This window comes from Marmota flaviventris, chromosome 9 (assembly GCF_047511675.1).
Source record: "Marmota flaviventris isolate mMarFla1 chromosome 9, mMarFla1.hap1, whole genome shotgun sequence".
Lineage (NCBI taxonomy): Eukaryota > Metazoa > Chordata > Mammalia > Rodentia > Sciuridae > Marmota > Marmota flaviventris.
The window spans coordinates 13,695,279-13,717,400 of record NC_092506.1 but is presented as its reverse complement, the minus strand read 5'-3'; the positions used below and the strand labels follow the sequence as shown (position 1 = coordinate 13,717,400).

At 37.0% G+C, this 22,122-nt stretch overlaps 1 protein-coding gene and 1 pseudogene across 1 annotated transcript; both read right to left on the bottom strand.

The window, feature by feature from the left end:
• Positions 1-3,174: 3,174 nt before the first annotated feature.
• On the bottom strand, positions 3,175-4,104 carry LOC114099984 (olfactory receptor 5B3-like; annotated as a pseudogene).
• An 11,880-nt stretch (positions 4,105-15,984) lies between these two features.
• On the bottom strand, positions 15,985-16,911 carry LOC114100002 (olfactory receptor 5B3-like). Its single transcript, XM_027944586.2, has one exon. The coding sequence runs from the start codon at positions 16,906-16,908 to the stop codon at positions 15,985-15,987; it is 924 nt and encodes a 307-aa protein (XP_027800387.2). The 5' UTR covers positions 16,909-16,911.
• Between the last annotated feature and the right edge of the window lie 5,211 nt (positions 16,912-22,122).

Below are 22,122 nucleotides of genomic sequence, written 5' to 3'. Positions count from 1 at the left end.
GAAGTACATTCACTCCACAGGTTTTAGGAGTCACTCAATTTCTTGCCTTTCCCATGCTCTGGGGGTGACTGAAATTCCATGGTTTGTGGCCATATCATTTTAATGTTGCTTCCATGGTCATATTGCCAACTCCTTTCTTGTCTATGGTTAAAGCTTCTAACTCTCAGGGCGCAGTGGTGCATGCCTTGGGAAGCTGAGGCAGGAGGATTGCGAGTTGCCAGACTCAGCAACTCAGTTAGACACTAAGCAACTCAGTGAGAACCTGTCTCTAAATAAAATATGTAAAAAAAAAAAAAAAGGCTGAGGATATAGCTCAGTGATTAAGCACCGCTGGGTTCAATCCCTAGTACCCCAAACAAACAAATCTTCTAACTTGCTTTCCTAAGGATACATGGCATTGATTTTAGGGCATCCCCTGATGATCACAATATTTTCTCTTTCTTGAAGTCCTTAATCAGATCGTTATAGTCCTTCAGGGCCTTGAGGGGTAATATTCTAAGGTTTCAAAAATTAGACTTTGGAACTTTTGGCCCATTTTCGAGACCACCAGAGTGTCATATGTCAATCACACTATGCACTATCATTGGAAGTTTTCCATTAATCCAAAATAACTGTAACATTAAATAACCATTGAAACAGTAATTAGACATGCTTCCACTGGGAAAACAGCATCATAAATAGAAGTGCATACTAGATCTACCCTACAACATTTCATGAGTACCAGGACCACCATCTTAACCCGCTCAATCCCAGTGATGTTGAAGCCTCCCACTGTGATAGTGATAATAAATGACACATACAGGCACATTCCTTTGCTATGTGTACTGCACATAGACATTTAGAATATTTCTAGTCAATAGTATAATTTGTGTGCATGAATTAATTTTTAAAAAATAACCAGAAGTGAGGCCTTTAATGCATCTTGTGTTTATGATTTCCTAAATAGTACTTATTTGACATTTTACTTGCCACTTCACGAGACATTACTTCTTACTAAAATTATGAGAGTGTGTAATCAGCTCTCTTAGGAATCCCAGAAAATCACTTTGCCTAAAAGTGAGGAGTGTGAGAACTGAGAGAAATTATAGGGAAAAAAGTTATCTCAGAAAAGCAGAAAATTAGCTGTTTCTCTAGCAAGGTACTGGATATTTATCTAGAAGGCTTATCCTCTGCAAGACTTGCTCTCACTGTCCATGATTCAAAGGCCAACTTATTGGTGCAGTTGAACTCCAAGCTTTATTCATGTATTCATCCATTTAAAAAAATTCTGTTGATTCTACTAGGAAATTGACCTCTGTTCAGTTACTGATTATCATGTTTGAACAGAAACACAAAGTCACTGAGCATGGGTGTTTACCTTGTAGTCTGGGAAGATAAATGAGGATTGGGTAAGTGAATATAAGGTGACAAGGGTTCATTAGGTTTGTGAAGAATGATATAGGATAAGGGGACAGTTCATATAGTAAATGGAAAAGGAGTGTTTTATATAGATGGACAGGACACATGACAGGTTAATATTTCACAGAATATCTGAATGGAATAAGACTATTTCTCACAGGAAAAAGAACATACAAAGGTCCTTACATCATTGGAGTTGTAAAAAAAAAAAACAGAGAAAAAAATTAGTGAGCATAGAGTGACATAAAAGACTGGGGAAGTGACAATAGAGAGTATAGCTCAATAAGTAAAGAATGAATGGTCAGTATTGACAATTTTAAAGCATTTCTGGAAATAAAAAGAAAAAGACAAAGCTCAGTGGCACACACCTATAATCCCAGTGGCTCAGGAGTCTGAGGCAGGAAGATTGCAAGTTCAAAGCCAGCCTTAGCAAAAGTTAGGTGCTAAGCAACTCAGTGAGATCCTGTCTCTAATAAAATACAAAACTGGGCTGGGGATGTGGCTTAGGGTTGAGTGTCCCTGAGTTCAATCCCAGGTACCCAAAACAATAAATAAAAATAAAAAATAAAAAAAAGATTGCATCAGTGGTTTATCATGGTAAATTTTAAGTAGTCTGAATAATAATATATAATACATTTAAATTGCTATGATTTTCCTCAATAGTTTTGGTAATTTAGTTATTTTATGCCTATGACTATTAAAACATGAATATGTTGATTGTACAAAATGTCTCAAACAGAAATATTAATACACCCCAAAGTGCCAAAATTATATATTTATTTTTAAAGTGTTCAAGAAAGCACAACTTTCATTTCATAGTATATCATGTTTTCCTCAAATGAGAGCTTTTCAAAATATAAAGAAAGAAAAATTAATTAGATTTCAATTTATATTTTCATAACCAAATTAAATACTAAATTAGGATTGCTAAACCCTGCTCTTATAGTTCAGAGCCCTCTAGCGAAACAAAATCAATAGTATATAGAAATGTATAAGAGAAGATTTTTTATGGGTATGGGCTCATGTGATTATGGAAACTGAACAGACCCATGATTTTCTGTCTACAAGGCGGAGAACCCGGAATGTTGAGGAGGGCAAGGTGTGTCTAGTGTGTCTAGTGGAGAACAAGAACCTGAGACCCAGTAGCTCTGAGGTTCAGAGTGAGAGAGACAGATGCCTCTGTCCAAAGATAGAGAGGGAGAGGGAAAAAGGGAGAGAAAGAATTTATCCTTCTCTTACCTTTTTTTTTTTTTTCTATTCAGGTGAGCTCTTGATGAATTGGATGGTAGCCATCCTATTGACAAGCCAACTGACTCAAAGTTCTCTCTTTGGGAAACATTCTCACAGACACACACAGAGAAATGCTTCCCCAGCTATCTGGATATTCCTAGTATGGTCAAATTTACACAAAAGTAACTACCACAGTAGCCACTTTATGTTAATTCTGGCAATGGGCCGCGTTCTGTTCATGGGCTTCCTCTCCACTTATTTTACATACATTCATAGTGACACAGTTTGAAAAAGCAGAGGAAACTTATTAAATTATCAATTTCCTCAATAAGCAAATGCCAAGATACCACTCACATTGCCACTCAGCTGTTGTGTTTCCACACGTTTCCCTTTAACCAGGCAGTAGATTTTGCAGTGGAAAATGTGTCACTTCAGGAATGTGCACTCAGCACAGGTTTTAATAATGACACAGTACATTCAGGAGATCAGAGAAGAGGGAATGTAGGCCCTGTGCATCTCAAAGAGTGAAGGTCAGAATCATATGGATTATTTTCCTTCCAGAAGAATTTTTGAGAATGCACTCTTGACCTCCTTGTTCCTGAGGCTGTAGACCACAGGGTTCAGCATGGGGATGACCATGGTGTAGAACACAGAGGCGATCTTGTCCATGTCCATGGAGTGACTGGAGCTGGGCTGTAAGTACATGAAGATAACAGTCCCATAGAAAATGGAGACTGCGGTGAAGTGGGAGGCACAGGTGGACAGTGCCTTCCTATGTCCTGCACCTGAGCGCATCTTTAGGATGGTGATAAAAATGAATATGTAGGATATTAAGATAACGAAGAGAGCAAAAAAGATATTAAAGCTGGCGACATAAATAAGAACCAGTTCGCTAACATGTCTATCAGAGCAAGAGAGAACCATGACTGCTGGAACATCACAGTAAAAGTGATGGACCACGTGAGACATACAGAAGGAGAGACTGAACGTGTTCCCAGTGTAGATGGAGGCATTCAGGAAACCACAGAAATAGCAGCCTATGACCAGATATGCACACACACTTGTGGTCATGGTGGTGGTGTAGTGCAAGGGCTTGCACACTGCTGCATAGCGGTCATAGGCCATTGAGGCCAAGAGGTAATTTTCCACAGTACCAAAGGCTCCAACAAAGAACATCTGAGCAGCACAAGCATTGTAGGAGATGACCTCATCTCCAAGAAAGAGCCCAGCCATGACCGTGGGAGTGACAGCTGAAGGGTAGCACAAGTCCACCAGAGACAGGTTACCCAGGAAAAAGTACATGGGAGTGTGGAGACGGGAGTCCAGGAGAATCAACAGGATCATCCCCAGGTTCCCAACCAGAGTGATGGTGTAGATGAGGAGCAAGGTCACAAAGAGGGGAAGCTGCATACGTGGGTCCTTGGTCAGTCCCAGCAGGATGAAGTGGGTCATTTCTGTCTTGTTCTCCATTTACATTGTCTGAAAATCTCTAGATCTTCTACAGCTATGAGGGGGAAAAAGCACAAAATGATAAAGAATTTCAATTGAAGAGGAAAAGTATAACTTCAAGGTATATTCTTTTATTGTATTCTTTCATTGTAGTAACAACCTGTACTTTGAGATTTTCCAGAAAAAAAGCATAGGCTTTTGAAAATCAAATTTAGTGCTGTATGAAAGTCTAGAGTTACATACTGTGGAATCAGGCATCATAATGACTCAGAGCCCAATTTTAAATTTTTACATATTTATTATCTGAGATGTAAAATATTTAATAACTTAATAAAAATGATGTATGTGGCTGAAGCTATCTGTTGGTTCCCTTCTTCTGGGCTCAGTGAAAGGTGAGCTTCCATATCATTCACCCACCAAGAACTGCTATGGAAAATGTGAATTCACACTCTCCTCTCCATGGTGAGTTTGATTTTTTTGTTACATTCATGTAAATATTTGCCAGCAGATGTTGAGAAATATTAATAGTTGCGCAATGATTAATTGATAATTTCTGCTCTGGTCCCAGACCAACCTTTAACCCATGCTGATTGGTTCCTATATGTAACAGGTTATATTGAATTTAAATCAAATTGAAATTTGACTCAGGTTATCATTATGCCTGTATCCTTTAATTCAAATTCAGTGTTTGCGATTTCACAATGAACTGAGTCACTTCAAGTTTGTCTCTTACTGGAGGTACAAGAAACAAGCCAAGAAAAACCCTGAAGTTCAATGATTCTTCTTTCAATGACAGAATGGTCTGAAATGAATTAACAACATCTGAATTCCATTTTCAAGCTTTTCCCCATAGTCTCATGCTTATTATCACCCGCACATCTAAACACATTGACTGTGATGGCAGAAAGCATACAATTTAGACTATGTTGAAGAAGGGTTTATCTCTTGAACCAGCACAGCACGTCTCTATGCATGGTAGATGTGGTGGGACAATCGGCAAGGTGAGAACATGTTTGGCCTGCACAGGAAATTGTGAGAGAAGTCATGTCACCTCATGGAGCAGAGAGAGAGCTTAGATTCCTAGAAGAAATTCACATCAGACTTACCATTGGTCACCCAGAAATCACTGATCTCAAACCAGCTCCCCTGAGCATCCTGTTTCCATCTGCAAGATAAAAAAGTTAATGAGACCTTCTTAGTGAAACTAATATTAAAGAAAAGTCATGAGATCTACCTGTAAGAATTAAAGATGATAATATCTAAAGGAGGATAAACTGCAGGTAGTGGAGCACAGCCTCATGGGTACTAGCCATGGTGTTGTTATTGGGTCGGGATGGTGTCTTTTTGTGGGCTTGATCAGTATTCTTGTTGTCATTCAGGGCTTGAATCTGGAGTTTAGATTGAAACCTTTCTTCCCAAAGGGCCTTTGTTCCTGTGCTAGGACCAGTGAGATTCTCTGCCCCCCAATGTTTTTCAGTCTTTCTCTGCCCCAGCATATGAGTACTACTGCTGCAATACCATGTGGGGCAATTTTACTAGAAATTTCTTCCTTGAAATCCATAATTTAGTTGAAATAAAAGAGTCCATTTCTCTTAAAACACATTCTTTCTCTCATACTGTTATTCCATAGCCACATTACAGAGACCCAGGGTTGAAAGTTCCCAGTTGATGGGTTATTTTTAGCTTTACATTGGTGAAAGTTCCATATTATACAATATTTTATTTGAATAGGTCCTTGAGTAGTAAAAAATATTTTCCAATTATTTATTTGAATTAAAAATTTTAAAAAATGTTTATGTAAAACTAACTAGTACCCCTTTCCAGTTTTTTTTCCCTCAGACTTTTGCAGCTTCAGTCCATAAGTCTGCTCCATGAAGATACTTGGTTGAAAATGTTAAACATTGTCACTTTCAGCATGTGCTATATTCTACAGCAAATGATAAGAGATTTACAAATAAATTATGCTAGTGTGATCACGTCAAAGGTAGATAGTACACAACTCTTACTTCAGTAAGTACACTGAGGATTTGAGACATTGTGTGATACTCTAAATTATGTGTGTTATGAGAAAGACTCAAGACTCACAATTAAAGCCACATCAGAGAATAAGCCTGAGACAATGGTAAAAGAGCTCAAATGTAGTTCAGACCTCAGTATTTCAGTTAGAATCCTTTTGCAGTTTAAAGAAGAATCATTTCACTATCCTTGGTTGGTTGTTTGTATTTTAACCTCTAATGAGATATAAATCTATAGTAAATAAGTTAATGTCTTCCTATAATCCACCAAAGCAACATCTTTTATTATTTTCAGTTTGGGGGAAAGAAGTATGCTTTTTTATGAATCACAAATTTCTTATAATAGATATTTTGACATATATACTGTGGAGTTGTTCACCATTTTACATATATTTTTAAAGCTTCTTTTTTTCCAAATAACTCATATTTGGTATAGCTACCCCACTGCTTTTGCATGAATTATACTTCTCACTTAAACATTTATGGAATATATAAGCTTACCAGTTTACTGAAGTAGTAAGATCAGTCAATCCAAAATAGCTCATCTTAAATCATAATACCAACAATGGAATATTGCATAAATGTTATTAGAAGATAGGTGTCTCTTTCTCAGGTAGTAGTCCAAAGTTTTCAACTTCTCTAAGAGATGCATGAAAAGAAGAGAATACTATTCACATGAATTGTTAAGAATCTACTCAAATTTTTCTGTGTCTTGGAAGGAACACTTATTAGTAAAATAAAAATGAAAGATTGTTTCACACAATTCATAGCTAGTGTCTATACATAACAAATAAGACAGGCCTTCAATGCATCTAATGAAGAGGCTATCATTTAAAAGTCAACCAATATTATTGATAACTTTAAGTATTTTCCTTTACCATGGCTGAAGGTCATAGCAAATCCTCAGGTCAGAAGAAGGCCTGAGGATGATGATCATTCAGATGACAAAACGGTGTTCAATGGCCTTGGCATACAGCATACAGAGTGTTCCCTTTAACACTGAGGCATTGGGATTTCAGAGGCAAACACATGGAGATCTGGAGAGAATTATGGAAACTTGGAGATCTCTGGAGATTTCTCCTGTGAGACTAACTGTATCTCCTGATCCTACTTTGGTAGGGAAGAAGCAATTAAACTGCCTGTAGGGATCAAGCTGGTTAGTACATTTTTAATATATAAATGTATTTCAACTGATAAATGACAACATAAAAGTTATATGGATGAGAAACCATGAGATGTTTTTATGCGTTAATACACTGTGCAATGATTAATCAGGTTAAAAATGGCTGTCTCTTCAAACACTCATCATTTCCTTATACTAAAAACACTAATATTCCTTTCTTTTGGCCTTTTGAAGGAAACAGTACATAAGTATTATATAGTCATTCTATTACACAATGGCACACGAGAACTTCTTGCTTCTGTATAACTGTGAATTAGGGCTCAACAGTCAATCATTCCCCATTCCTCCTTCCTTCCTACTCTTTCTAGACTTTTGTAACCATTATTCAATTCCCAACTTCAATGAGATCAAAATTTCTACATTCCACATATGGGGGAGATCATTCAATAATTGTCTTTTTAGCCTGGTTTATTTCACTTAAACACAATGATATTCAGTTGATATTGTCACAAATGATAGGATTCCATTCTCTTTTATGACTGACTAGCACCCTTGGTGGAATTGTACCGTATTCTCTTTATCTATTCATCATTTGAGGGATACTGGGGTATTTTCCTTTCCTTAGCTTCTGCAAGCCACCCACGAGTACAGATGTCTCTCTGACACACTGATTCCATTTCCTTGGAATTATTCTTAGTAGGGAGATTAGAGGATCATGTGATAGCTCTATTCTTAGTTTTATGAGGAACCGCCATACAGCTTTCTATCCTGGCTGTGCTAATGTACCTTCCCAAAAACAGTGTGCAGGATTCCCCTTCTCCAGAACTTGTTGGCACTAGTTATCTCTGTTATTTATGATAAAGCCAATCTTACTACTGTGAGGTGATTTTATTTTGTTTCTTTGGTGCCAGGGATTGAACCCAGAGGCACTCAATCACTAAACCACATCTCCAATCCTTTTTTTTTTTTTTTAATTTTGAGATAGGGTCTTGCTAAGTTGCTTAGCCCCTCGATGAATGACTGAGGCTGGCTTTGAACTTGCAATCCTCCTGCCTCAGCCTCCAGAGCTGCTGGGATTACAGGTTTGTGCCACCATGCCAGGTGTACTGTGATATAAACATGAATTTCCTTGATGATTAGTGATGTGGAGTGTTTTTTGCGTGTACCACTTGGCCATTATATGTATGTCTCTTTTTAGAAATGTCAGTTGAAGTCCATTGCCCTTTGTTAATAGGATTGTTTTTCTTCTTTCTTGCTTTCTTTTCTATTCTTTTTTCCCCTCTCTTAAGATTTGGAGTTGTTTTTGTCTTCTAGATATCAACCCTTTCAGATGTATAGTTTTGAAATATTTTCATTCATTGTGTAGTTTGTCTCTTCAATATGTTGACTTTTGCTTTGTAGAAGTTTTTTGCTTTTATACAATTCCCTTTGTCTGTTTTGCTTTTGTTTCCTATGCATTGCTTCTCCAAGAAGATATTTGCCCATTTTAAGGTATTGAAGCATACCTGCTGTTTGTTTTTATTCAAATAATGTCATTGTTTCAGGGCTTACATGTAAATATTTCACACATATTGAGTTGATTTTTGAAACCATTAGTTTAGTCCTGGTCTAGCTTCATCATTGTGTATGGGGTAGACAATTTTTCCAGTTCCATTTTTTGAAACGACTGCTTTCCCCAGTCAGTGGTCTCAGCACCTTGTCAAAAATCAGTTGACTGAAAATGTGTGGTTTACTTCTAGGCTCTTCTATTTCATTTCCCCAGTCTACATATCTGCATTTATGCTATTACCATGTTGTTTGAGTACTACTTTGTTCAATATTTTGCAGTCAGGTAGTTTAATGCCTCCTGCTTTGATGTTTTTGCTCAAGATGGTTTGTGTATTTTTTTTTTCTCATTCCATTAAATTTTTAGAATTTGCTGTTGTTTTAGTTCTTTGAAGAACGTCATTGGTATTTTGTCTGGGTACCAGGGATTGAACTCAGGGGAACTCAACCACTGAGCCTCATCTCCAGCCCAACTTTGTATTTTACTTAGAGAAAGGGCCTCACTGAGTGGCTTAGAGCTTCACTGTTGCTGAGGCTGGACTTTCAGTCCTCCTGCCTCAGCCTCCTGAGCTGCTGGGATTACAGGAATGTGTCACCACACCCAGCATCATTGGTGTTTCAAAAGTATTTGCCCTGATTCTGTAGACTGATTTGGGTAAGATGGACTATTTACCAATATGAAATCTTTCAATCCTTGAACATAAAATGTATCTTGATTTTTTTGGTCCCGTTCTCATCAACATTTTGTCACTTTCATTGTTTTTTTCTTTAAGTGATCAAGAAAACAATCCCATTTACATTAGTTACAAAATAAAATACCCAAGTAATAAATTCAAGCAAAGAAGTGAAAGATTTTTTCCCTTTTACAATGAAAGTCAACTCGGTAGGTGTTATTGTTTGGATGTGGAAAGTCTTCCAAAGGATTCTGTGTTGAAGGCTTGGTTCCTGGCTTATGGGTGAGGGGTAGGTGGAGCCTATCTAGCTGGAAGAGGTTTGTCAGTTGGGGCACGTCTTTGAAGCATTTAGTTTTCCTCAGTGCCCCCCACTCCTTCCTGGCCATCATGAGGACAGCAGCTTTGTTCTACTACGATGTACTGCCTCACCACAAGACCAGACAAATTAAAGGCAATCCAACGGACAGAAACCTCTGAAACCATGAGCCAGAATAAATCTTTTCTTAAGTTGATTTTCTCAGGTATTTTGTCACATAAATGAAAAGCAGAAAACACAATACGTATTTCTGGATTGTATTAACATTTAAATCAGTGAATACTAGATGGGGCAGGTGACCTCAATACTATGAATGAGCCTCATCCAATCAACTAAAGACCTCAATATAATATGGACACTGGTTCCCTGAGTGAGAAGAAACTCTCCAACAGAACACGTTTAGCCTAATTGCATCAGCTGCTCTCTCTGGGTTCCATGTTGTGGCCTCCAGACTGGGAACTATTGCTCCATCTGTTCTCCTGGGTTTAGACGCTGGCCACACACACGCAGTTTAAACTTGCCAACATCCACGATTGCATGAGTCGATTTCTAATAGTAAATTTCCCTGTCCCTCTCTTTCTCTGTCTCTCTCACTCTCTCTATATAAATACATGAACACATAGATACAGATACACGCATCTTATTGGTTCAGTTTCAATAGATAATCCTGAATAATACAACTTTAAGAAAACTCATGCAAAAATTTTTAAATGGGAATCAAAAGGTACACAACAATATGAATATTCAATTTTTAAAAAAGGAAGCCAAAACAAGAATTGAGGAACAAAATCCATAATATGAGGCAAAAGCAAATAGCAAAATGGCCAAAGCCAGTCCTTTTTATCATTAATTAGAAAATTATATGTAAATTAAACTCTCAAAACAGAAAGTACAATAATGGATAAGCTGGTCAATATTTACAAAAGTCCAATGCATATTCACAGACACAAATAACATAAAAGTGAAAGAATATAAAGAGCTATGTTCTATCCTCCTGATGACCAAAAGATGATATTAATAGACAAAGTGGTCTGTGAGCTGAAAATTGATGGGAGACAAATAAAAATTTAAATATTGATAAAAGGGCCAATTAATGAAAAGAATTATTTCTTAAAACAGAGTAATCTAATAATAAACCCCAAAATACAGGAAGTAAAAGCTTCAGAATTAAAAGGAGAAATAAAAGTTCTAGAGTGAAAGGACTACTCAATACATCACCATCAATAAGGAATAGAAAGACTAGAGGAAAGATGGATAAGTAGAGGATGTGGACACCACCCAATCCAGCACATCTTAACACACATGTACACCCCGCTCTGCCCACAGCCAGTGGAATTTTCAATTGCACGTGAAACATTCCCTAAAATAAACTTCATATTAGGCCAAAGACTAGTCTCAATAAATTCACAAAGATCAAAATCATATAAAACTTCTTCAACCACCACAGTGCATTCGATGTAGAAATTAATAACAAGGAAATGCGGAATATTTATGTCTAAGTAAAGAACACTAAACAATAAATGGATAAAAATAGAGGAAAGGAGAAATTATTAAATAGTTCGAGAAAAATAAATATAAAAACACAGTGTAATAAAAATTTTGGTGGACAACAAAATCACATGGTATAGGAAATCCAGAGCTGTAAATGTGCATATTTTAAAAATACAAATGATCTCAACAGACTAACCTACCTTTAAACTTTAAGGACACAATATTTAAAAGTGTGGGGAACCACCCCTGAGCTATCTAAGCGTCTTTGGCCTTGGAGTCAAGGAGATTTTGGTTTGACCTTGAAATCTATGTTGTGGCTGCTCCCACTTAATGGATTATACAATGCACATGACCTCTGTCTTCGCTTGGCTAGGAAAACTGATCCCCTAGCTCCAGAGTTGGGCTTGACCCATTGGAAACTGGACAGCCCACCTCCTACCTTAATTGGCTAAAACATTCTGTAGAAAGCCTTTGAAGTTCCCTCACATAAATAAAGCAAATGCTGGCTGTCTCTCCTCTCTCTTTCCAGCATAGAAGCTAGACCATTAAGGTGGAAGAGCCATCCTGCCCAGCTCTTCACAATTAGCTTCTGTGTCGTGTGATTTTTTTCACTGTATTTCTCAGCCAGCCCACTCCATGCAGGGGAACCCAGCTTCCATCGCCTGTGTAGGTAGCAGGAGAGAAAAAAGTGAAAACTTAAATTGAAAGTCCCAGAAGGAAGAAAATAAAGATTGCAGCAATGAAAACAAAATATAACTTAGGATAAGAATAGAGAAAATCAATAAAAGCAAAAGTTGACTCTGTGGAAAGATGACCCTAGAAGACGAATTTTCCAACTCTAAAAAAATAGTAGAGCCATGTACAAACAGAGAAATGAAAAGTTGTGCTCCATTTGTGCACAATGAATCAAAATACATTCGGCTGTCATGTATGACTAATTAGAACAAATAAAAATGAAAAAGTAAAAGTAAAAACAAAAAAGAGTAAACTCCAATTACAAAATTATAAATTAACGTGAGAATATAGCTATTGACCTTATGGAAATAAAAATGTTTATAGCAGAATAATATTAATAAATTTACACTAAGATATTAGATAACATAGATAAAATACAAATTCCTTGAAAGACACACACTACAAAAACTGTCTCAAAAAAGAGAAAATCTGAATACCCTATGAAAAGTGTTCTTGTTCTTTTCAACAAAGAAAAGCCCAGGAATAGATGGGTTCACTTTGATTTTTTACAAACACACACAAATATAATAGTTGATTATGATAAGAAGAAACGCAGGCGTGTGTTTATATTCGTTTCCTGCGACTGCTGTAACACGTTACTGCAAACTTGGAGGCTGACAACAGCTCACATTGGTTCTTTTGCTGGGCTGAAAGTCAGAAGTCTGAAATCAGTGTCACTGAACAGGGTGTCAGAGCCATTGTCTCTTATAATCTCTAGAGGACACTTCATTTTTATGCCTTCTGCATTCTCTGCTGACCTCAAGGACCCATGGCTTAGGATCCCATCACATCAAGGCAGATGGTGCAGTCGCAAGGCTGACTCCTCTTTGTCTATGATGAAGTCTTTCTGATTTCTGTTTATGAGGATACATGAGGTTGACTATGAGGTGCACTAGGGTATTTCTGATGATCTCTCATCTCGCTCTTGAAATCCTTTACCTGATCATATCTGCACAGTCCTTCTTGGCCACAGAGATTAACATTGGAAGGTTTCAGTAATTAGCATATGAATGTTTGGAGGAGGGTCACTATCAAACCTGACAGAATATGATTTGTAAATCACATATTGTACCATCTTTGAAACTTTTCCATAAACCCCAAATCATTCTAAAATTCAATGATCATTAAAATAATAATTAAAAATAAATCCAAAAGGAGAACTATCACCACACATTCAGAAGTAAATATTTGTCACAGGTACCAGCATGATCTTCTTTGCACATTCAGTCCCAATGACATTAAAGCCCCCTACTATACAGTGATAAGAAATTACACATGCAGGCACACTGCTGTGCTTACCCTTGAATGATCTTGAGCTCCCTGAGGGGCAGAGTTAAATGCATTGATATGGTGCTTTGTACTAGAATTTTTAAGGGATCTTATGTTTACGGCTAACAAATAATATTGTTTGTACATATTCACATCAATGTTAGGATTCTTTCAGTTAATTGTACATTGGTATGTATGAAATAATTTAAAAATGTAACCAGATATAAAGCATTTAAATAGTCCCATATTTAAAGTTATTTGCATGATTTCCTAAATATAACTTATTTGATGTGTTATTTACCATTCAATGAAACATAAGTTCTAAGGACAAATTATGAGAGGTTGGAAATGATCTGTCCCACAATAGGATTTTCAAACAATCCTATTTTCTTACAGCAAAGAGTGTGACCAAACCATGGAACCAGGCTAGGTGTCCATCAATGGGTGAATGGATAAAGAAAATGTGGTGTATATATTTATATACCAGGGAGTTTTATGTAGCTATAAAGAAAAAGAAAATTATGTCATTTTCAGGAAAATGGATGGAACCAGAGACCATCATATAAGTGAAATAAGTTCAATTCAGAGAGTCAAGGGTAGTATGTTTTCTCTCATATGCAGAAGCTATTGAGGGAAAAAAGAAAAGAAAGGTGGGGGTGGAACTCAATAAATCAAAAGTAGATCAGTAGACGAAAAGGACCAAGGGGTGGGAGGCAGCAATGGAAGGAGAAGTTCTGGGGATACATAATAGTCAAATTATATTGTTAAATTGTGTACAGTACAAATACGTAACGACAAATTCTATCATTATGTATACGTATAATGCACTGATAAAAATAGGTTAAAAAAATAAAAGAACTGTGAGAACTTAGTAAGAATGTTGAAAAATGTTTCAGCAAAAAAGAAAATTAGTTATGTCTCTATAAATGCACTGCATGTGTATCCAGGTTTCTCTCATGCCAAGACATACTAACACCAGTGTTTCAAAAGTCAATATAATTGGTGCAATTACATTAAAAATGAATTATTGAGCTCATTTATTGAACAATATTAACTAGAAGATACTATGAAACAGGACATCTACTCAGGTGCTGATGATCATATTGTAAGTAAACCACAAAAATCAATGTTTCATGAAGTTTACACTCCAACTGGGGATGGTAAAAAAAAAAGCAAGCAATAATATACTAGATAAGGGTTGATAAGGACTGTGAAAAATGATTTAGCTTGAGGGGACACCCTAAAGTGGTCAGCAGAAAATATTCATAGAAGGACTCTATGACAAGGTAACATTTCTGCAAATACTTGAGAGAAGAAAGAGTATTCCACAAAAGGAATAGCAAGCGTAAAGGCCCTGAGGCCGGAGCATGTTTGGAGCTGTGGAGAGATAGCAAAGAAATCAATGGGAAAGAAGTGAGGAAAAGGCTGGGGAGTAATAAGAGAGAGTATAACTTAACTAAAGAAAAATACAATATCAACAGTTCAAAGATTCTACCAAAATAGACATTATTAGCTTCTCAGTATAATTCTTAAATACTCTGGAAAATGGAATTAATAAAAATGACTACATGAAAATACTTCTAATTTTCCTGATTTTTCTGGCCCTCTGGACACCTTACCTCTTACAAAACTTAAACATAAACATCTTAGTTGTATTGAATGACTCAAACAGAAATATAAATTCATATGAGATGCCAATATTATGTATCTCTTGTTAAAATGTGTAATGAATAGGACACACTTTCATTCAATAATATATCATCCTTTTTTCATAAATTAGCATGCTTGGACTAGTAATGAAAGGTATTTTAAAATATTAGATATGAATTTTTATTCTACTACAAGATTAAGCATTGATTTAGGATCATTAAACACGGGTCTTGTAGTCAGAGTTCTCCAGGGAGAGAATCAAAAGGATGTGAGTGTACGCATGAGTGGAAATATCCTCTGGCTGTGGGACCGTGTGCTTCTGGAAACCACGACAGACTGTGCCCTGCGATCTGCATGGTGAGAACCAGAGAGAGGGATGGGGCACAACTAGTGTAACTATGGAGACCAGAGTTCTGAGAGCAAGGGGCTCTGATATCAAGAGCAAGAGAATGTGAGTCCCAAATGAAGAAAACAGAAAGAGAAAGAGAGAGAAAGTTTGCCCTTCAGCTATTTGTTCTGTTCAGGTGAGCCTTCAATGGATTGAATGATGTGTACTCACGTTGATGAGAGATCTATGCTCCTCTCTACTAAGTATACTGCCTGAAATAGGACTCTCTTTTGAAACATATTCACAGAAACACACAGGGAAATGTTTTACTGGCTATCCAGATAGCCCTTAATTGAAAAAAATTAACAAATAAATTAGCCACCACCAATAAACATATTACACTTAATTTTGACAAATTTACCACACTCATGTGCGTGTGTATACATCTTCTAATCATGGATATCTAGATGCACTTCCAGATATATTAGTACGGACATGGGGTAAAAACTTGCAAGGGTCATGACACAATTATCAATATATAATAAGACTTCAGACAAGCCGACCACAAGCTATCAGAGATATTTTCATTCAGGTATCAGATTCTGAATATAGTGTTTCTTTCTTTCTTTTTATAAATTACAGTCTCCTGAAGCCGAGGGTATCACTTCAGAAGCTTTATGTCTACCAAAATGTAATTCAATATATGGAGAAGGCTTGATGGGAATGTGATCATTTAAAAAGCAATATTACACTCCTAAAGGCTATTTGCCCTCCAAGACAATCTTTGTGAAAGCCTTCTTTACCTCTTTGTTCCGTAGGCTGTAGACCATAGGGTTCAACATTGGAATGACCAAAGTGTAGAATACAGATGTGATTTTGGCAGTATCCAGTGAATGGCTGGATCTGGGCTGTAAATACATGAAGATCATCGTACCATAGAAAATAGAAATGGCAGTGAAGTGGGAGGCACAGGTGGACATAGCTTTCCGGTGTCCTGCACCTGAGCGCATCTTCAGGATGGTGATAAAAATCAATATATAGGATATTAAGATAACAAGAAGAGCAACAAAAATATTGAAGCTGGCTACATAAATAAGAATCAACTCATTGACCTGTCTATCAGAGCAAGATACAGCCATAACTGCTGGAATATCACAGAAAAAATGATGGACCACATTGGACTTGCAGAAAGAGAGAATGAATGTGTTCCCCGTGCAGACTATGGCACTCAAAAAGCCACAGACATAGCAGCCTATGATCAGCTCAATACACACACGTGTCGTCATGGTGGTGGTGTAGTGCAGGGGCTTGCACACTGCTGCATAGCGATCATAGGCCATTGAGGCCAGCAGGAAATTTTCCACAGTAGCAAAGGCTACAAAAAAGAACATCTGAGCAGCACAAGCACCATAGGAGATGACCTCATCTCCAGGAAGAAGCCCACCCATGACTGTGGGAGTGACAGCTGAAGAGTAGCACAAGTCCACCAGAGACAGGTTGCCCAGGAAAAAGTACATGGGAGTGTGGAGACGGGAGTCCAAGACAATCAACAGGATCATCCCCAGGTTCCCAGCCAGAGTGATGGTGTAGATGAGGAGGAAGGTCACAAAGAGGGGAAGCTGCAGACCTGGGTCCTTGGTCAGTCCCAGCAGAATGAAGTGTGTCACTGCTGTCCTGTTCTCCATCAATGTTATCTGAGAATCTCTAGTTGGTTTACAGCCTTAAGATAAAAAGGGACTCAAATGTTAAAGAAATTAAATTGAATCAGAAAGTATAAGGTATATTCTTTCTTTGTAGCAACAACACGTACTTCAAGATTCTCCAGAAAATGCGTGGACTTGTAACCAAATTTGCTGTGTCAGTGATAGACAGGGTTATCCACTTTCGAATCTCAGGAATCATAATGGATAGTTTACCCTATTTTACTATTTTTATATATTTGTTAACCGATCCATCCACAATTTAATACTTGACCAAAAGGACTTGTCTGGATGGGTCTGTCTGCCTGTGCTCTTCTCCTGATTTTTGTTGATCACCTGCCAAGAACTGCTTTAGGTACATTGTACGTGTATTCATGATCTTCTATCACCAGGATTTTGAGTTTGGTTACTTGTTACACTCATGTAAACTATGAAGCATACAAGGTTGAGAAATTTCTTATTCACACAAGAATATTGTGTGAATAAGAATATATTCACACAAGAATATTTGCTCATCTCTGCTCTGGACCCAGACCAGCCTGTAATCCATAATGAGTGGTTTCTATGTGTAATGATCTACACTGAATTTAAATCCAACAGAATTGACTCAATTTGCAACACCCCTGGTCTGCTTGGTTTAACCTCAGTGTTTGAGATTTCCTCAGGGACTTAAGTGATGGATTAGGTGACAGATTCATCTTCTTCTCCATATTTGACTCTCACTGGATGGTACACAAACAAGTAAATAAAAAGCCATAACATTGAATAAAAATTCTTCAGTGAATGAAAATTTTTTCAATCACAAAATGGTTCTGATTGAACCAACAATCTGAATTGCACATTAACCCCGCCACATACACTTGCATGCTTAATGTCACCTGCACATCTCTTCATGTTGGCTGTGTTGTGGCTAAAATCATAAATTCTAATTTAGTTGAAGAGTTTAATTCTTGAAAAATACGACATCTCTATATGTGTTAGCTGTGGTGGGATATCTGGGGTGGATGGAGCATGCCCAGCCTGCAGAGGTGATTCTGAATGCAGACATGTCATCAGACGACTCACATGGAACCTAGATTCCTGGCAGACACAAATCAGACCCACTGTTTACAACCCAACAGAGACTGGTCCTAACCTACCTCCTCTGAACATCAGCTTTCCATCTACAATATGAAGACAGCAATGATAGCAACTCTGGTGTCCAATTGTGAGAATTAAATAAGGTGACACATAAAGAGCAATAAGACACAGGGTATTAAGCACAGCCTGATGAGTTCTGGTTACTATGTTTTTATTATTGGAAGGATTTTTTTTAAATCAAGATGGATATTAACACAAAGGCCATTGGTCCTGGATGAGTTTGAAGTCTTTTAAGTTTTTATTCCAATTTACCTTTTTTCCTACTATGGACTCAGAGATTTTCTGCACATGCCAGTGTTTCTCAGTCTGTTATTACTCCAACCACAGGATTGCTGTTCCTGCAATTCCATAAAGGAAAATTTATTAAAATTTGCTTCCTTAAAATCCATATTTTAGTTTGGTTGAAAGAATCCATTTTTCTTAAAACTCATTTTTTTTCTCTATTAATTGTCATCCCATAACAAAATCCCATCCCAAAACTGAGACCCAGGGTCTCAGTTTATTAGCTCACAGATGTCTTTTAGTGGCAAGAGCCATTTTGTAAAATGTTGTATTTGAATCTGTCCTTGGATATAAATAGTATTCAATTTTATTTTTAAAATTGAACCTTTGAAAAGATATCCATCTAAAACTCTTATTCCTGCTAATTGCCTCCTAAACATTTGGCAACTTCATTTGAACTCCTGCCCCACGAAGACATCATGGTTGCTAGTTTTTTGTCTGTTTGTTTTTTGTTGGGAGGAGCAGTACCAGGGATTGAACTCAGAGTCACTCGATGACTGAGCCATATCCCCAGCCCTATTTTGTATTTTATTTGGAAATAAGGTCTCACTGAGTTGCTTAGCACTTCACTTTTGCTGAAGCTGGCTTTGAACTCGCGATCCTCCTGCCTCAGCCTCCCAAGTCACTGGGATTACAAGTGTGCGTCACTGTACTTGGCCATGGTTGCCAGTTCTAACAAACTTTTGATCACTTTTAGCATACACTAAGTTCTACAACAAATGATAAGGGATTTATATACAAGTGTGGAATGTGTATGTATGTGTAAAGTAGGTTCTATTATTATTTTATCATTAAGGAAACTGAGGATGTGATAAGGAATGCTGTACAATCATACAGAGCATGAGAAAAATGCAGGCTCAGGAGTTAAAGTCACCTCTTATAATAAGCATGAGATAATGGTGAAAGGGTTAAATGCAGTTCAGAGCATGTTGATACCTTTAGCATCCTTTTATAGTTTAAAGAAGGATCAATTCACGATTTTGTGTCTTTGTGGGGTTTTTTTTTTGGCCTTCTATGAGATCCAAATATAAAATGAACAAGATAAACAGTAATCAATCAAAGCATCATGTCTTATTTTTGTTCACATTTTAGAGGAAAGAAGCAAGATTTGTCCTATGAATCACTAATGTCCCCGTGATAAACGTTTATTCATAGACTCACCTTCGTTTTTAGAAACATTCTGAGAACATTTCTTTCTGCTTTCAAATAACCCATAGCAGGTAGCCTGCTGCTTCTGCATGGCTTTCATTGCTCACTGGAATGTTTAGGGAATGCAGAGCTTACCTCTTTACTGGAAGTGAAAGAACAGCCAGCCCAGAGTAGTGGGTTTGAAATTAGAAAATGGAAAATTCCACAAGTGCTGTCACAGGAGGTCTCTTTCCAGCAGTGAGCAAAGGTTCCGAATTTCCTAAGGCAGGAAAACATGAGGAGAGATAAGTAAGGGAGGAACAGTGTGGCAAAGTAGACCAAGTTATGCTGTATACACGTGAATGTGTCACGGTGCATTCCACCTTTATGGACATCTATCAGCTCTTACTTTAAAAACTATAAATAAATAGAAGGAAGACCAGCAGAGGAGAGGTAAGGAACAGGGAAGGGAAGAACTGGGGACTGAATTGGAGACAACTATATCCCATGTTTGTATAATCATGCCAAAATGAACCCCAATAATATGTATAACTACAATGCACTAGCAAAAATTTTAAAAGATAATTAGCAATGATCATGAATTCTTTGTTTCTTAAGAATAATTTCTTACCTCTTCCTACATAAAATAGATATAAAACTACTTCTCCTCCATAGTTTATAGTTAGTGTCTATAAATAAGAATTAAGCCAGGTTTATTAGTATATCACACAGTTACTCTTATTCAAAGATTAATCATAGAGCCTGTTATCTGAGTGTTTCCCCTGATCAGGGCTGAGGGGTCATAGCAAATCCTCAGGCTTCGAGAATAACAATGATTATCTTTCAGATGAATAAACAATGACCAGTGGGACATGGCACGGAGGTCTCCCCTCTGAAACAATGTAACATGGAGTCACTGGGATTTCAGAGGTTCATACATGGAGACCTTATACAGACTTGGAGACCTCTGGAGATTTTCCCCATGAGACAGTCAAACGCTCCTCTTCCTGCTTGCCTGAGAAGCAATTAACCTGCCTGTAGGGATCAAGCTGGTTATTTTGCCTTTAAATTTCATTCTAACCTATAAATGAAAACCTAAAAATTGCACATATTGATTAGGCACCAGGAGATTTTTCTATAAATACACATATTATACAATGTTTCAATTAGGTTAAACATGTTGAAGTCCTCAAAGATCTTTTTTTTTTTATGGTGAAAACTTTAGAAATCATCTCTTCTGGCTTTTTGAAGTGAGTAGTCCATAAGTGTTATGTGTAGTTATCTACTGTGCAATGGCACACCAGAACTTCCTGCATGACATAACTGTAGATTAGTACCCAATGTCAAACTCTCCCTCCCACTCCCTCTCACCCCCTACTCCATCCATCCTCTGGTAACGACTATTCATTTCTCAACTTCATTGAGAACCACTTTCAAGACTCAACACATGGATGATACTATCCATTAATTATATTTTAATCTGGCTTTTTTCACTTAACACAATGATCCCAAATTCAGTCAATCCTGACACAATGTTTGGGCTTCATTCTTTTCTATAACTGAGTAGTATTCTGTGGTATTTAAGTTCCACATTTGTTTGTCATCAGTTAATATACACTTAGTCTGTTTCCATTCTTTAACTACTGGGAATAATGCTGCATGAATATGGAAGTACAAATGTCTCTTTGACATATTTATTCCATTTCTTTGAATTTTCCCTCAATAGGAGAATTGCTAAATCATATGGTAGTTCTATTCTTAATTTTATGAGAAACTTCCATATAGTCTTCCACAATGACTGTGCTAACATGCATCCAGCTTTTCTACACATCCATGCTAGCACATTATTCTTGCTGTGGTAAGGTGATGTCTCATTGAGATTTTTACTTTCATTTCCTAAATGAATAGTTAAATTAAGAATTTTTCATACACCAGTTGGCCAATTGTATGTCTTGGGTTTTTTTTAAGAAATGTATACTTAGGTCTATTGCCCACTTTTCAAAGATTTTGCTAATTGAGATTTTGAAGTTAGTTTTATATTCTGGATATAAACCTTTATTCAGATATATAGTCTTTATGTTTCCCCATTCTGTAGGTTTTTTCTTAATGTTTATTTTTGTTTCTTTCTCCCTGCAGATGCTTTTTAAATGTTATATAATTTTATTTCTCTACTCTGCTTTTCTTTGCTGTGCTTTGTTGCACATCAAAATCTTTTTCCTTTCCAATGTCTTGAAGCATCTCCCCTATATTTTCTTGAAGTAATTCCATAGTTTCAGAGATTTCATTTAAGTATGTAATATATTTTAAAGCCATGGTGGAGGAAAGTTGCTCACCTTATGGCATCCAGAAAGCAAAGAAAGAGAGGGAGAAAATAGAGAATGACTGAGACCCAGGAGAAGATAGTCCCTTCATGCCCTCAGTGATCTATATCCTCCAAATGGGCTCCAGCTTCTTGTAGCCCATTCAGCTATGAATTCACCAATGAATCAATCCAATCCTTCACAATCAATCATTTTTCACCCCTGAACATTGCTCTGCCCAAAAAGCAGAGATTCTTCATTAAAGGTTTTATTTCAGAGAGTTAGGAAAGGCTTCAATAATTTGGTTGGTTGGTTGGTTGGTTGGCTGGCTGGCTGAAAAGGTAACAAA

Coding starts and splice junctions, on each gene's coding strand:
- LOC114100002 (XM_027944586.2), bottom strand. CDS start 16,908: ATGGAGAACAGGACAGCAGTGACACACTTCATTCTGCTGGGACTGACC.